The 18,015-nt window shown below is 41.0% G+C and overlaps 1 protein-coding gene and 1 non-coding gene across 6 annotated transcripts in view; one reads left to right on the top strand and one right to left on the bottom strand.

Annotated features, from left to right (window-relative positions):
- The window catches only part of LOC114273920 (uncharacterized), a 255,485-nt gene that overhangs the window by 232,927 nt on the left and 4,543 nt on the right, over window positions 1-18,015 (bottom strand). The gene's annotated exons all lie outside the window — the stretch shown is intronic.
- Window positions 14,955-16,142, top strand: LOC145819267 (uncharacterized). The gene is made up of 2 exons (XM_082913238.1): window positions 14,955-15,413; window positions 15,495-16,142. Exons 1-2 carry the CDS (start codon window positions 14,955-14,957, stop codon window positions 16,140-16,142), a joined length of 1,107 nt encoding a protein of 368 aa, XP_082769364.1.

Here is an 18,015-nt window from a genome sequence, read left to right as displayed (position 1 = left end):
TTGGACTCATAAGTCGTTTGACATAAATGTGTGATTTATGTGATTGTATCAGTGTTGGCCATCTATCAATTGCTAATATTTTAGTCATTGTTCATGGTTGGTTTAGTGTATTTCTACTGGGCTGTGGCTCACCCTATATGGGAATATCATTTTCAGGTACAGGAAGCATGCCACCTCCAAGGACATAGCTGGGAGGCTAGAGGCGGACATATTTTTGTCGCTTAACTTTTGATGTATTACATGTGACTTCAAGCCAAGGGCTTAATATGTAAACGAGTTAGTACTCTTTGTTGTAACCAAGTGTTAACTTGGAAAGTTGTAAGCCCGTAGGGCATTTTTGTTTTGATGTTAACATGTAATACTTATGTAATGGAACTCTAATGTATAAAAGAATGTGGTTAGTTTATATATAAATGCATGTCTTATCGGATGGGTTTAATGTTTTTTTTTAGGGCGTTACAACTTGGTATCAGAGCGTACCGGGTTCGAATACTTTGGGTACGTGGGAAGTGATTAGTATCACAATGGGTTTGTCTCGCTTGATAGAGACTTAGATGTAGTATCATATGCTATGTGCTTACTTGATAACATGCTTATGTGACTATGTGGGTATGGGATTTAGTTTCTAGGTTGTTGATTGGATCCTTGGGTTTCTGGGAGTCTTGTTGGAAAAGCACTTGATCGACGCTGTTTCTGACCGGAACTCTAGTAACGCCTCGGGACTATCATTATCCGGAAATGAAATTCGTAAGTGCTTATGTGTTTATGTGCTTACGTGGAGTGAATTACTGTTGTCCATGCATTAGGACGTGAGTGTTTAGTTTCGGCACATTTGTGAATGTGCTAACGTTCTGTGTTACCTTTATTAGGATGTCAGGACGAGGAAGAGGTGCTAGGCGTGGTAGACCTGCGAGGCAGGAAGCACCGTTACCGGGTGAGATTCCGGCAGTGCAGGAGGGAGTTGGTCAGGCCAGTGTGGCTGAGCCAGTGGGTCAGCAGGCTATGGGTGCCTTGGCCAGAGAGATAGCAGGAGCTTTGGGTATTCTTAGAGCTGGGAATCAGGCAGCTGAGGCAGGGCCTTCTTTCTTGAAGAGGGAGTTCTTCCGGTCTAATCCGGATGAGTTTATCGGGGATCCGAAAGAGCCACTGAAGGCTGATGAGTGGCTAGAGCAAATGAGTAAGACGTTCGAGATGCTTGGCATCGAGGACGGAGCACTGAAAGTGACCTTGGCATCCTTCCAACTGAAGGGAGATGCGGGTCAATGGTGGAAGTATGAGAAGGCTCGTGTTGGTGGTACTTGGGAGGCGTTTATAAATGCTTTACAGGAGAGGTTTTTGTCTGCAGTAGCTAGGGAGAAGCTGAGGGATCAGTTCAGCCGGCTTAATCAGCAGGGCTTGTCAGTGGCCGAGTTTGAGGCTACTTTTACCAGTCTGTCCAGGTTTGCACCTGAACTGGTGGCGTCCGAGGAACGCCGTTGCTATGAGTTTGAGCGGAAGTTGAGGCGGGGCCTCAAGTTGAGGGTTGGTGGGTCTTATATTCGAGAGTATAGACACCTGGTAGATGCTGCAGCTCATATGGAGCTCATGATGCAGGAGGAGGATGAGGGGCAGAGAGGCTCCAAGAGGAGTCAAGATAGTCAGGGTGATGGCAGGAGGCAGAGGGGTTCTAACCCTCAGCAGTCGCAGGGTGGTGTTGCTAGATCGACCTTCCCAGTGCCGAGTGCAGGCTCCGGGAGAGGTGGTCAGGGGGAATTCACCTGTTACAAGTGTGGCCAGTTGGGTCACAAGGTTTCTGTTTGCCCGCAGAAGGGTGGGGGTCAGAGAGCTGCTTCTTCTTCAGCTAGACCGCAGAGTTAGAGTTTGAGCAGGGGGCAGCCCTTGACTTGTTATCAGTGTGGACAGCCTAGGCACCTGAAGAGGTTTTGCCCACAGTTGAGTGCCACTTCGGGGGCGTCTGGTTCTAGGCAGACGCAGAGTTATCAGCCAGCTCAGTCTGTGCAGGCCTCGAGGGCCAATCCGGGAGCTTCGTCATCCCAGTCTGTGCAGCAGTCTTTTGCTCCGAGAGGTGAGCAGGTAGACCAGGGGCCTACGGGGCGCGTGTATGCTGTTACCGCGCAGGATTTGGTACCAGCTCCATCAGTAGTGAGAGGTACTTTTCTGTTTTGCAACTCGGTTGCTAATGTGTTGATAGACACGGGTGCATCTCATTCTTTTGTATCTGCTGCATTTGCATCTGTTTTGGAATTGGAGTTAGCACAGTTAGCATCTCCTATTTGTGTGGTATCGCCTTTGGGCGGTGAGTTGATCCTGAAACAAGGTGTTAGAGGATGTGATATAGAAGTCGCCGACTATAGGCTTCCTTTTCCGTTTGTTGTCATGCCCATGAAGGGTTTTGATGTTATTTTGGGTATGGACTGGTTATCGTCATACCGGGCTGTTATTGATTGCTACCGCCAGAGGGTCACGTTATGTACCTTGAGCGGGGAGTGGTTCCATTTCTTGGGAGACCGGGTTGTAGTATTTTGCCACCGGGGTATGATTCGCGAGGGCGAAGTGAGCTTAGTAGTCTACTGGCTAGTGTTGAGATTGGTGAGTGTGATGAGACCCAGGTTATATTGCCGAGGGTGGTTTGTGAGTATTCGGATGTCTTTCCCGAAGATCTTGTTAGTTTGCCACCTCACCGAGAGATAGAGTTCTCTATTGATTTAGTGCCCGGCACGGCGCCGATTTCTATGGCACCTTATCGTTTTGCTCCAGCAGAGTTGGTTGAGTTGAAAGTTCAGCTCCAGGAATTGCTAGATAAGGGTTTTGTTCGCCCTAGTGTTTCGCCGTGGGGAGCACCGGCCCTCTTTGTTAAAAAGAAAGATGGTGCCTTGAGACTGTGTATTGACTATCGGAAGTTGAATCAGGCTACGGTTAAGAATAAGTACCCTATGGCCCGTATAGATGATTTGTTTGACCAGTTGAAGGGTTCCCATTGTTTCTCTAAGATAGACTTGAGATCGGGTTACCACCAGTTGAGGGTCAGGGAAGAGGATATTCCGAAAACGGCATTCCGTACGCGGTATGGCCATTATGAGTTTCTGGTGATGCCATTTGGGCTTACCAATGCACCGGCAGTCTTTATGGACTTGATGAACCGGATTTTCCGGGAGCTCTTAGACCGATTTGTGGTCGTTTTTGTGGACGACATTCTTATTTATTCGCCTACTGAGGAGGAGCATGAGGCACATTTGAGAGTGGTGCTTGAGTTGCTTAGAGCCCATAGGCTGTATGCCAAGTTTGGGAAGTGTGAGTTCTGGCTGAGGGAAGTTAAATTCTTAGGCCACGTGGTATCCGGGGAAGGGGTGTCTGTTGATACATCCAAGGTTGAGGCAGTGCAAGATTGGGCACAGCCTAAGAGTGTGTTTGAGATCCGCAGTTTTCTGGGATTAGCTGGGTATTACCGTCGGTTTGTGAAAGATTTCTCCAGGTTAGCGTCACCGTTGACTAGACTGACTCGGAAGGGAGTCAAGTTTGTGTGGAGTGAGACTTGTGAAAAGTCGTTCCAAGAGCTAAAAGTTAGATTGACCACCGCTCCGGTGTTGATTATTCCGGAGAGAGGGTTGGGTTATGCGGTTTATTGTGATGCCTCACGGGAGGGTTTGGGTTGTGTGTTGATGCAAGAGGGGAAAGTGGTAGCTTATGGCTCACGTCAGTTGAAAATACACGAGAAGAATTACCCCACACACGACCTAGAGTTAGCAGCAGTGATCTTTGCCTTGAAAATCTGGAGGCACTACCTTTATGGTGAGAGGTTCGAGGTATTCTCGGATTATAAGAGTTTGAAGTATCTGTTTACACAGAGAGACTTGAATTTGAGGCAGAGGAGGTGGATGGAGTTCATCGAGGATTATGATTTTGAGTTACATTATCATCCAGGAAAGGCCAATGTTGTGGCCGATGCCCTTAGTAGGAAATCCATTAGTGATGTAGCTTGTATAGCCATCCGGGAATGGGAGATGTTGGGAGCACTTGGCGAGTTTGATTTGCTACTGGGCGAATCTATTGAGGCTGCGGCCTTGTTTTCTGTTGTTGCGCAGCCTACTCTTGTGACTAGAGTGTTAGAGGCACAGGGAGGTGACCTTGAGGTAGAATCCCTCCGAGAGAAGATCTCCAGTGGAACAGTTGAGAAGGGTTTGACGGTGTATCCCGACCTGAGTGTGAGATACCGAGACCGTCTGTTTGTACCGGAGGCTTGCCGTGAGGAAGTACTCCGAGAGTTTCACCATTCGCGCCTTGCGGTGCATCCGGGAGGTACTAAGATGTATCAGGATTTGGGTCGCCAATTTTGGTGGCGAGGTATGAAGAGAGATGTGGCAGTTTTCGTATCGAAGTGCCTTACTTGCCAGCAAGTGAAGGCCGAGCATCAGAGGCCAGCGGGTTTGTTGCAACCCTTGCCTATTGCCGAGTGGAAGTGGGAGCATATCACTATGGACTTCGTTGTAGGTCTTCCGAGGACTCAGCGGGGTAGTGATTCTATTTGGGTGGTTGTAGACCGATTGACTAAGTCTGCGCACTTCATTCCTATGCGCGTGAGAGATTCGGTGGATCATCTCGCCGACTTATATATTCGGGACGTAGTGAGATTGCACGGGGTCCCAGTGACGATCATCTCAGATAGAGATCCTCGTTTTACTGCTAGATTGTGGCAGAGTTTGCAGAGTGCCTTGGGTACTAAGTTGACCTTTAGTACGGCTTATCATCCTCAGACTGACGGGTAGTCCGAGCGTACTATTCAGATCCTCGATGATATGCTTTGAGGTTGTGTCCTGGACTTCAGTGGGACGTGGGAGAGGCACTTGCCATTGGTAGAGTTTGCCTACAACAACAGTTTTCAGTCTAGTATCGGTATGGCACCGTTTGAGGCCTTGTATGGCCGACCGTGTAGGTCTCCAGTTTGTTGGGCCGAGGTGGGTGATGCACCTTTGTTGGGTCCGGAGTTGGTTAGGGAGACGACGGAGAAAGTTGAGCTTATCCGTAGGAGGCTTGTTACAGCCCAGAGTCGACAAAAGAGTTATGCCGACCGTAGGAGGAGGCCTTTGGCGTTTGAGGTAGGTGATCATGTCTTTCTGAAGATATCACCTAGGCGAGGATTGATGAGGTTTGGAAAGAGTGGGAAGTTATCCCCTCGGTTTATTGGTCCTTTTGAGATTCTTGAGAGGATTGGTGAGGTTGGTTATCGGTTAGCCTTACCGCCGCAGTTGACCGGAGTACATGACGTGTTTCATGTGAGTATGCTTCGGAAGTATGAGCTAGATCCATCACATGTGCTGGATTGGACTGATTTAGAGGTAGATGAGGATGCCTCGTATGAGGAGAGACCGGTTCGGGTCTTGGTTAGGCGGGATCAGGTCCTGCGTGGCAAGACCATTCCTTTGGTGAAAGTCTTGTGGAAACATCACGGAGTGGAGGAAGCCACTTGGGAACGTGAGTTGGAAGTCCGAGAGAAATATCCGGACTTGTTTGTTGATATGTAATCTTATATTTACATTTTGCTTTTGTTGAACTTAAGAGCTTTTATATATGTCTTAAGTTGTGAAACATTGAAAATGTTTGGTTTATTGGAAGTATGTTATAGAACTTGCCTCATATGGAAGTTGAATGTGACATTATATATGTTGATATATTGTTGAAATTGGAAAGATGATGCATAATGTTGATGCATGTTGAAAGTACATATGTTGTTTACATATTGTGAAATGTCTCTTGTTAAAGGGATGGGATGACCGGTAATGGGTCGAAATGTTAAATGTTAAAGTGTAACATTGTCTAAAATTGGAGGAAAACTTGTTTTTGAAAACTTGTGTTTAATTTCGGGGACGAAATTCTTTAAGGGGGGGAGGTTATAGCGATCCCGGGTTTACCCTTGTTATACCGTGATCCGGACATGTGTCCGTGGATGTTAGTAGTTGTTTATTATCTTGTTTACATCCTTTTTACTTCGTATTTGAGTTATAGGATGTGTTGGGCGGATTTGTTTCAGGTTGATTGAGTTTAGAAACCAAAACTAGTTGCCCAGATTTTTGGCCTGTCCGCTCGAGCGGAGATGTTGGCGCTCGAGCGGGGAATACACCCATCCAGTATTTGTTGTGCAGTGTTGTACGCTCGAGCGTAGGGTTGGGAGCTCGAGCGGAGGTCTGGTTCTGCAAAAGTGCTGAGCGAGTGCATTCTGCGCTCGAGCGGGAGGTTGACCGCTCGAGCGGAAGTCTGTGAGTGGCCGCTCGAGCGGGGTGTTTTACGCTCGAGCGGAGACCTGGGTTAAAGTCCCGAATTTGTGACTCTTCAAATCACTTTTTCACTTTCTCTTCTCTCTCTTACTTTTCCAAAAACACCATTGTTGAGTCCCTCTCTCTAGATACTACCTTCTCTCTAGGTTTTGATCTAGTAGGAGTGATTTGCTCACCTTTGGCCTTTACAAAAAAGTTGTTGATCGTCGAGGGCTACATTTTAATCTGAAAATCACGGGTTTTGGAGCACGTTGGGTTTTGTCGTCTTCTCCTTTGGGACTCCGAATTTGAGGTAGGGATATCCTACTCCTCTCTATGGATTTTGTCTTTAAATTTTGGTATTTTGAGATGTTGGGCTTGGCTTGGTAATTTTGTGAAAGTTTGGGACTTTTGTGCAATTTTACAAAAGTTGAGGTTTTATTCATAATAAACCTAGATGTATGTTTGGAATGGAGAAATGGAATTGATGATAAATCATTGATGAAAATGGGACCTAAGGGTTGAAATGGTAATTATGGAAAATGGCCTAATTACATTGTTTGATTAATTGGGATAATTAATTGAGAAGAATGAGGAAATGAAATGTTGATTGAATATCCATTTGTGCATTTATTTTCTGTTTAGAAATAACTGCTTTGGGCTATCGGTGGAGGATAGTCGTGATTGTTGTAGACAATGCATGTTGATTAGGCAAACTGAAACTAATCAATGAAATGTGTCATGGAACTTGACGGTTGATTGAATACATTAACTATATGTATTGAGTGATTGTATATAGAACCAATGTGTTTATATACGTTATGTGTAGAGGAGGAGATAGGGGATGTACTCCGCGGTTTAGGGGAAGATAGGGGATGTACCTCTAAACCGGATAGTGTTGGGAGAAGATAGGGGATGAACTCCGTAGATACAGCTCATATGCTTATCTAGTAGTGAAGATAGAGCTTATATGCTTATCTTTGTGAAGTGTGGATATAGCTTATATGCTTATCTGTGGATATTGTGGTTATACATATCTGTTGAGAATGTGGATATAGCTCATATGCTTATCTGAATGTGGGATATAGTTTTTATACATATCTGTGGAAATGATGATAGAGCTAGCATGCTTATCTGTTGAAAAAGGGAAAATGAAAGGAAACTTGGACTCATAAGTCGTTTGACATAAATGTGTGATTTATGTGATTGTATCAGTGTTGGCCATCTATCAATTGCTAATATTTTAGTCATTGTTCATGGTTGGTTTAGTGTATTTCTACTGGGCTGTGGCTCACCCTATATGGGAATATCATTTTCAAGTACAGGAAGCATGCCACCTCCAAGGACATAGCTGGGAGGCTAGAGGCGGACATATTTTTGTCGCTTAACTTTTGATGTATTACATGTGACTTCAAGCCAAAGGCTTAATATGTAAACGAGTTAGTACTCTTTGTTGTAACCAAGTGTTAACTTGGAAAGTTGTAAGCCCGTAGGGCATTTTTGTTTTGATGTTAACATGTAATACTTATGTAATGGAACTCTAATGTATAAAAGAATGTGGTTAGTTTATATATAAATGCATGTCTTATCGGATGGGTTTAATGTTTTTTTTTAGGGCGTTACACTTTCTCTCTCTTACTTTTCCAAAAAGCTGTTTTGAGAGTTCCTCTCACTAAAACCCTAACTTCTCTCTTAGGATTGATCTAGTAGGAGTTGTTTTCTCACCTTGGGCCTTTACAAGAGTTGTGTTGATCGTCGAGGGCTACCTTGTAATCTGAAAATTTCGGGATTTGGAGCATTTCCGTTTCTTCACCTCCTTCGTTGGGTCCCATTATTTGAGGTAAGGATAACCTACTCCATCCTATGAACTTTGTCTTTGAATTTTAGCATTTTGATATGTTGGGGGTAGTTGGGTAATTTTGAGAAAGTTTGGGCCTTTGTGAAATTTTACAAAAGTTGGGGTTTTAGATATATAAACCTATATGCATGTTAGGCATAGAGAAATGAGATTAATGTTGGGACATTGATGGAAATGGAACCTTAGGGTTGTTTTGTGAATTATGGTAATTTGCCCTAATTGGTTTAATTAATTAATGCATTTAATTAATTGAAGAAAACGAGGAATTGAATTGAGAATGTTGAAATTGGGAATAAGAGTGTAGTCAAATCTTTTATTGCTCATCTAGTTGAAATGTTGGTATATTATCCACTTGTGCATTTATTTCCTGCTTAGAAATAATTGCTTTGGGCTACCGGTGGAGGGTAGTGTTGATTGTTGTAGACAATACATGATGATTAGGCAAACTAAAACTAATAAATTGGATGTGTCATAGAGTATGACGGTTGATAGAATACATTAACTTTATGCATCTGTGGATTGTGCATGTGACCAATGTGTTTATATGCATTATGTGTAGACGGTTGATAGAATACATTAATTTTATGTATTGATTGATTGCATATGTGATTCTGTGTTTATATGCATTACTTGTGTATGGGAGGAGATAGGGGATGTACTCCACGGTTTAGGGGAAGATGGGGGATGTACCTCTAAACCGGTTAATGGTTAAGGGAAGATGGGGGATGGACCCAGGGATGCAGCTCATATTCTCACCCATTGGAGTATTGATACAGCTCATATACTTATCTATTGAAGTATTGATATAGCTCATATGCTTATCTATTGAAGTATTGATATAGCTCATATGCTTATCTGTTGTAGTAGTGATATAGCTCATATGCTTATCTATTGAAAAGTTTGTTTGAGTTGATATAACACTAAAATGTATATCATCATTGTTTGCGAAGTATGGAAGTAGTTTATGTGTTATTGATACAACACCATAATGTGTATCCACTTTGAATTTTGAAAGTGAATTGTAACATAGACTCGACTGTCATGGAATTGTAATAAGATGAAAATGGAAGTGTAAGTACTGACCATCTATCAGTTGCTAATCGTTTAGGCATTGTTCATAGTTGGTTTAGTATATTTCTACTGGGCTGTGGCTCACCCTATATGGGAACATCATTTTCAGGTACAGGTAGCATGCCACCTCCAAGGACATAGCTTGGGAGGCTAGAGATGGATAAACTTTTGTTGTCTTATTTCCTTTTGGATGTGTTACGTGTAAATTCAAGCCAAGGGCTTATTGTGTAATTGAGTTAGTACCCTCTTTTGTAACCAAGTGTTAACTTGGAAAGCTGTAAGCCCGTAGGGCATTTGCTTTGTTGTCAAAATGTAATACTTTTGTAATGAAATACTCTGATGAATAGATGAATGTGGACTTTTATGTATCAATGCATGTCTCTATACGGATGGGTTTAATGTTGTTATTTTGAGGGCGTTACACAATACATACAGTTAATGTATTCTATCAACCGTCAAATTCCATGACACATTCCATTGATTAGTTTCCGTTCGCCTAATCATCATGCATTGTCTACAACAATCACGACTATCCTCTACCGATAGCCCAAAGCAGTTATTTCTAAACAGAAAATAAATGCACAAATGGTTATTCAATCAACATTTTAATTCGGTGTGTGATAAACAATTCAACTACACCCTTTAACCCCATGCACTCCCAATCTCAACAATTCCATTTCATTTCCTCATTTCTCACAATTAATTACCCCAATTAATCAATCAATGTAATTAGGTCATTTTCTATAATTAACATTACAACCCTTAGGTCCCATTTTCATCAATGATTCAACATTTATTCCATTCCTCTATCCCAAACATGCATCTAGGTTTATTATAAATAAAACCCTAACTTTTGTAAATTAACACAAAAGCCCCAAACTTTCACAAAATTACTAAACCAACCCCAACATCTCAAAATACCAAAATTTAAAGACAAAATCCATAGAGAGGAGTAGGATATCCCTACCTCAAATTCGGAGTCCCAAGGGAGAAGATGACAAAACCCAACGTGCTCCAAATCCCGAAATTTTAGATTAAAATGTAGCCCTCGACGATCAACAACTTTTTTGTAAAGGCCAAAGATGAGCAAATCACTCCTACTAGATCAAAATCTAGAGAGAAGGTAGAGTTCTAGAGTGAGAGGCTCAACAATGGTGTTTTTGGAAAAGTAGGAGAGAGAAGAGAAAGTGAAAAAGTGATTTGAAAAGTCAAAACTCGGAACTTAAACCCAGTCGCCCCGCTCGAGTGTCAAACACCCGCTCGAGCGTCACTCACAGACTCCCGCTCGAGCGTCAACAATCCCGCTCGAACGGCGGATATACACTCCCAGAACTTTTACAGAACCAGGTCTCCACTCGAGCTTCCAACTCCCCGCTCGAGCGGCACTCACACAACCCCGCTCGAGTGGCCAACTCCACGCTCAAGCGTCCAACACTGCACAGGAAATACTGGATGGGTGCAATTCCCGCTCGAGCGCCAGAACCCCTGCTAGAGCGGACAGGTCAAAATCTGGGCAGCTAGTTTTGGTTTCTAAACTCAACCAACCTGTAACAAACCTGCCCAACACATCCTACAACTCAACTACGAAGTAAAAAGGATGTAAACAAGATAATAATCAACTACCAACATCCACGGACACATATCCGGATCACTGTACAACGAGGGTAAATCCGGGATCGCTATATAAACACTAGCTTTATAGTCTGTCAGTAAAGAGATGAGACATAAGCAAAAGAGTGGACTCTATGATTTCTTCTTCTTCTTCTTCTTCTTCCCTTAATCCCACTGTCCCACTGTCCACTACGTTGGGATTGCTCTCTTATATTAGTCAGTCAATACGGCCAGATACCAATCCAAATATATATATATATATATATATGTATTTTTTAGATCATATTAGTCAGTCATTACGGCCGGATACCAATCAAAAAATATATATATTTTTGCAAGTAGGTTGAGGAAAGATTAAAAACAAAGGACAACAATGAGTTGCTTGGAGTTTTTGGTGATTCAACATCACATTGTTGTCCTCGAACCCCCTACGGCCATTGATGGACACTTGGACTTCATAATTTTCTGAGACTTTACCTCTTGAATGATCAACATGGAATTAATATGCCAAATGACCGAGGAATGGAGGGGCATATTTTAGAAATTTTAATTTTAATTTCTACATTTGGATTTTAAATTTGTCAAGAGAAATGGCAAGAAAAAAAAGAAAAAACAAGATAAAAAAAGTTCATACTTCTAAAAGTTCGGGAATTACAAATGCCTTCAAATAATAATATAATAGGTTTGAGAAAACTTCACAACAAACTTAACATATTTTTCCTTGTATTTTAATTACATTTTTTTTAGTACATAAAAAGAAAATTATAAATATGTGCAAGAAAGATCCTCAAAACAAATATAAAAAGAAAAAGCCCACATCTAATAAGGGAATCAAACCTTTTTTGAAAAAAGGAAAATCCTATAATTCAAAGCCTCTAGATATAGAAGTCTGGCCCGTTTGGACCAAGCCCTACAATAAGCCCACAATTTTCTTGTATGAGCCCACAGCCTAGCCCAACCCATTACATCGTATGCAATAACAATAGATCTAAATCGAGTTATTCAAGCCTAAATATATGGAAAATGCTACCATATGCACCTGCCACAAAATGTGTAATCCTATTCCAAATTGACGTAACAAAAAATGCCGCAACAAAACCATAAACTTTTACATCATGCATAACCTAACTACAAATTGGCATAATAAAAAATATCATAACTAAGCCAAAAACTTTTACATCATTAACCACAAAATTTTGGACATTTTATTATACTAATTTTTAACGAGATTATACATTTTGTTACTGATGTTACACAATTTTATGGTAAAACCATATTTTTGTGATAGAGTGCAACCCTTTAGGGCCAGATATATAGATACTAGGGTAAAATGCCCATGCCTTGCACGGGGTTACAGGTACTATTGTGATAAATTTAAATTTAAGAAATACACACATTCTAATAGAGTTTAGAAATTTTTTTTAAAAAAAAATGGGCTTTTATTTTTGTCTTCATCTATTTTTGATTTTTTTTAGATTTTAATTACAAATCTATTTATTTTGATGCACCTAATATAAATATACTTAAAATTTTAATATTTATGAGAAGTCTGAAAAAAATTTCACTAAAAAATAAAAAATATGAAAATGTTCTTATTTTTTCTTCTTTTTATTTTTATTTTTAGTAAGCTTTTTTTTTCTTTGTTTCTTTGTTTGATGTTAATTTTGGCTAGTACTTTGTTCGGTGGTACTGTATGGGTGTGCATATGTGATGTCAAACTTGGGTTATAAATTGATGTTAAAGAAATCAAATGTTGTTATTAAAATGTGATAATTTTCCCGTCTTCTCTAATAGGATCAAAATTTCGTTTCCGTACGTTCTTTCGGTTAGGTTGGAAATGAAAATAGAATTGGAAACTTTTCAAACTTTTCGAAAACATGAGAAATAACAAAAGGATTTGAAAGTGTATGAAAATATTTAGGAAAAAAAACAAAAACTTTTATTGATGTTAATAAATTGTCAATAGTTAATTACTTGAACATGTTGAGTGTTATGAATGCTTAGTTGGATAAAGGGGTTTCCCATTTTAAGAAAAATATATTAAAAGAAATTGAGAAATTCTTGTAATAGTAGGCATGGAAAAATAAACAATCGGTGCATTGCTCCTTAATGGATTCTAGACTATGAGCACAATTGGTAGCTAATTTGTTATCACAATAAAGTCTCAAAAAATCTTTTTTGGTTGGTCTTAATTCTTGTGGTGATTTTTAGTCAAAAGAAGTTCAAAGGGTCTATGTGTCATTGATTTGCACTTGATCTGACATCTGTTTGACTAGCATTTACTTTACCAAGTTGTAAAGATAACCTCTTTATCAATGTAATTAGCCCAATCAAACAGAGTTAAGAAAACAAATGTTTATTCAACAATCCTCAGAGCTTCTACTAAACTGAGGTGTTGTAACTCCATGCGTGAATTGATTAGCTGTAGCTACATGAATCTATTAGATTAGCGATTGACCCAAAAGCTTAATGTGTTTATGTTTTTAGAAGGCAAGATACTTTTTATTCTTCATGGAAAGTTGGAATTTCAATATTTTATACTATTGTTTCAGACTGAACAATTGTGAGCATGGTAGTTTAGAGTTTGAACTTGTGAACAATTTAGGATTTTCCTGTTAGTAGTTCTTAGGTTGTTATATTATGAAAAATTAGGGCTTGTAAAATTAGGTTCTTATAGTATGAAGAATTAGTTTAGTAGAGTTTTTCTGTATCAAAGGCCTATTGGTTATAATGTCTTACATGGATGGTTCAATACATGAAGATGAAATGAGAAACTATGGCGCGCACAGTGAGGTTGTGGGAAGAGTTCTTACAGTATGTGCATGCTATTTCATAGAATGTGAAATTAAAAAAATCAAAGTATGAAAGCAAGTACACACGAAACACATGATGAAAACGGGTTTGATAAACCTGAACAAAATGTCAATTAAAGATATGGAAAAGGTTCTTTGAAAGCATTTGAAAACACCCACCCATGAAAGCCCCAAAAAAAAGTTTTAATTGAAAAAATTATTTAAAAAAATAATAATAATACCAAAGGGAAAGCATAACAACATAAAACAAAAAGTAAAGGAAAACATAAGCTCGTAAGAAGGAATGAAGAAATCATGACAAATCACAACAAAAGAATTCAAATGTTAATTCATGATAATTGGAGAAATGATCCCACACATGATTTTTTGTTTAAATGTACAAATAGATAATCCTTCTAAATAATACAAGAAATATAAGTCATGTAGGATGCTATTATATATGGAGCAAATAACTTTCATTTCCATGTTCATGTCGATATGCCACTTAAATATTTTGTAATACCAAAAGACCCATGCCTAAAGGCACTCCTGTGTAATATATGTGGTGTTTGCTCTCAAATGTGCTTACTTTATTATTTTGAAATAATTGAGTTACTTTGAATGCAAAGTGTAGGTATGGAAGTTGTGAGCATTATGTTCTATTGGGGTGGAAAGATTTTGCGCAATCGCGATGAAGGTGTGTCGTACGACACCGAACCTCAGGGGTTGTATAATGTGCACAGGGGGATAACATTGGGCGAGTTGGAGGCTATGATGGTGCCGAAGGTTGGTACGCATGGGGAAATAATACGATTAGAGTTTAAATGTAGACTCCCATGTCGGGGGAAGTATAGGTTGCTGCCAATCAAAGATAATGAGACCTTAAGTAATGTCTTAGAGCTCCCACATAAATTAGGCCCTGATTATTTTTTGGAAATCTATGTGGAGAATGAGAGAAATTTTGGTGGCACAGAGATGCCAATTCCGGTGGGTGGGACATTCACTCAAATGTTGACACAATCGTAATCCCCTGACAATACACTTATACAGTCTGCACACATGTTCCTTGAAGATTACCCTTCATTCAATAATTCTCAGAGTTACAATCGATTAAATGCATCACAGAACGTAGATGGTTATTACAGTGCCGGAACAGGTCCAAGTGCTCGACAACGTATAATCCGATGGTTCTTACAACCCCATATCCCCACTGGAATGAAGAATGTCCACCGGTTTGTAATGTTCAACGTACAACGAAGACGGCTGTCCAAAATTATGCATCCTCCGATGATATAGTGCCATTGTTTGACGAGGTTGGAGTAAGTGATGAAGATTCCGTGGAAGATGTGGATGGCGCATAGGAAGGTGCAGACAATGACTCTGGTGATGACGAAGTTGGAGGGCATCATGATATGCAAGGAGGTACACACAAATGTCCATATCCCTTTCTACCATAATTTGCATTTCGACAATGATGGTTCCATCACTAGCCGTGATGTTGTCGAACGTTGGCCATTGTGGGAGTTTGAAACTGCTCATTTGGAGAAAGGAATGATATTTACTGATAAGAAAATACTAGTGCACGCTGTTCAGTTGTATAACCTGAAGCGCAATCGAGAATGCAAGGTCGTAGAATCCAAAGGAAATAATTGGGTAGCCGAGTGCAAGCACGGCTGCAACTGGAGGGTTCGGGCAACGAAGTTGAAAGACAAAGATTTCTTTCAAATTAGTAGGTTTGAAGCGCCGCATCAGTGTGTATACCCTAGAATGAATAGGGACAATTGCAACCTCAAGTTCGAGGTCATTGCTCATTTCATCAAGGCACAAATTGCGGTAAGTGCCATGCTAGATAGATTATTGTTTTTAGGATTTCATTATGACTGTAATGTATTCAAATATAATTTATATTTGCAGATATCACCAGAATTGCCTCTTGCTACCATAATTGAGGTCGTGAAGGAGAAGTTTCAGTTCACTATATCATATAAGAAAGCGTGGCTTGCAAGGACGAAGGCAGTTGCAATGGTGTTTGGTGACTGGGACGAGTCGTACCGAAGGTTGCCTAGATATATGGTTGCATTGCAGGCATTCAATCCAGGCACAGTTGTCATGTGGGACATGATTTCGAATTTGCACTCTACCTCAATCGGAACTGAAATGTACATGAACTATGTGTTCTGGGCATTTAAACCTGCAATAGAAGGCTTCAAGTATTGTCGTCCAGTGATATGCATTGACGGCACACACTTGTACGGGAAATACGAAGGGAAGATTGTTGCGGCCACTGCAGTGACTGCTGCGGACAAGATTGTACCTCTTGCCTTTACCGTTGTTGACAAGGAGATGATTGAGAGTTGGGGTTGGTTCATTACTCTGCTTAGGCGGCATGTGTGCCGTGACCGAGAGGGGGTCACATTGATATCCGATCGACACGCAGCTTTGCTTAGTGTCGTGTTAAGAATTTGGGACAATCCAGCAGTTCAACCAAGAGGGTACCATAGGTATTGCTTGCGACATGTATGTAGCAATTTCAATGAAAGATTCGGCAATTCAATAGTGTAAACACCCCATTTTTGACCGTCCTCAAGACTTGGACATCACCGCTTGAACACTCGGTGATCATCCATGTTCGTGTTTGTTTTGAGTTCCCAGAGGTCTTGGTTACGCGCCTTGCCTCAGAATCTCTCGACTTGCTTGTTCTGTGCTTGGTTTTACACCAAGGACTTGTTTGTTTTTGCACCTAAGGGTAGAGAGTAGCTTGCTAGCTACCCCTGATACCCACCGGCCATGGCTTGAGGCTACCAGCCTTGTTTTGAGGCTACCGGCCATTGGTGAAATAGTCCATTGGCCGGTCGGCATTTTGTGTGGCCGGCCGACTACCTGTTTGGCCGATGGCCTCCTTTTCTGGCCGGTACCACCTTTTTGCCTTTTTCAGGCATGGTGCATGCCAGCTGTGCCAGCTGGAATGCATAAACCCTGCCCCCGTGCACATCTGTGGCTGTTTTGCCCCTTTTGCACCCTTTTGGTCTAGCTTCTTGAGGAAGCTTGGACCTTTGTCTTAGCTTCCTCAAGAAGCTTGGACCCTGCCTCAGCATCCTCAAGAAGCCTTGGCCCCTTTACCTTGGCTTCTTGAAGAAGCCTTGATCCTTTTATTTAGCTTCTCTTGGAAGCTTAGCACCTTGGAGGGTCTATATAAGGAGACAAACCCTCTCCTTGTTTTTGGTTCAGCAAAATCAGACCTAGAACATGTATATTCTGATACATACATTTTCTCTCTCTATATCTCCCTCTCTCTCTTCATTTGTGTGTGTTTGAGGGCCTAAAAGGGTGATTTGTTCTTACTTTTGCACTAAAACACACACCATTACACCATACTTCGACTTTGGGAGGTGTTGAGGGTTTATTCTTGAGGTTTTGAGCTGGTTTTGATTAGAAGAAGGTGGCTGGACTTGCTATTCTTGAGGTGTTCTTCAAGGATAACACTTTTGCTTTAGATCCCCCAATCTTGCACTAGCTTTTGACCTACTTTGCATACTGATTTGAGCTTCGTGTATAACTGAAAAAAGTCTTGTATTTGCATGCTTAAGATGCTTCATTAAGGTCATTTTGTTGTTTGGGGTCGATCTCCCCCTTTTAGGCCTTGTTTGGCCCTTTTTGTACTCTCTTTGTTAAGTTTTGGAACCTCTTGTGTATTGGCCTTTTCACCACTGAAATCCAGTGGATTTTTAGTGGTGAAGAAAGAGTTTTGAAGTCTTGCATAGGGAAGGGACACCCCTCTCCCTTGGTCTCTCTTTTGTTTGCATTTTTGGCCCATAAGGGTAGCATGTATGATTAGTTGTTCTTGGTTTCATTCCAGAGGTTTTTTTTTTTTGGTGTTATTGGGTCATATTGTGCCTCTGTTTTTGGTCGGATTAATGGCCCCTTTCATGTTTAATATACTTGCTTTGTATTCCTCTCTTTGGCCTAGAAGTGCATCATGCATTTAACCTAGCATGCTCTCATGTTTTTGCCTAACTTTGTGAAGTTCTTAGCCATATCTTACCATGCTTGAGGCCTGTTGGGCGCTGTTTTGATCATATTTGCCATGTTTGGTATAGCCTCTTTGCATTTCGGCTTGTGAGCCTTGAGGATGTGAGTCATGAGCATGCTTGAGTTGGGTTGTTTCAGTGATTTGGAGTCATTTCTCATGCTATTTCAGTCCATAACCCATGCTCGTATGATTGCATTTAACATCCGCTTCATGCCTTGAAGAGTTGTTTTGTTGTGCCTTGAAATGAGCATTGTGTATGCTTAAGTGTTTAAGTCTTTGGGGCTGCCATATCAGTGGGTTTTGGGGGCTCATTTTGCATGTTGAAACTCTGTTTTTGGTTGTTTAATTAATGCCATGTGTGGTCATGATAGTGGTGGTAGAATGCTCTTTTTGTGCCTTAGTCTT

The sequence above is a fragment of the Camellia sinensis genome, chromosome 2 (genome assembly GCF_055761805.1).
Source record: "Camellia sinensis isolate YWXY chromosome 2, ASM5576180v1, whole genome shotgun sequence".
Classification (NCBI taxonomy): domain Eukaryota; kingdom Viridiplantae; phylum Streptophyta; class Magnoliopsida; order Ericales; family Theaceae; genus Camellia; species Camellia sinensis.
This window is presented reverse-complemented; position numbering and strand designations above follow the sequence as displayed.

Bases quoted from the DNA above. Each gene is read 5' to 3' on its own strand.
- LOC145819267 (XM_082913238.1), top strand. From the start codon at position 14,955: ATGACTCTGGTGATGACGAAGTTGGAGGGCATCATGATATGCAAGGAG. The intron at 15,414-15,494 runs GTAAGTGCCATG...TTATATTTGCAG, and splicing joins TCATCAAGGCACAAATTGCG to ATATCACCAGAATTGCCTCT.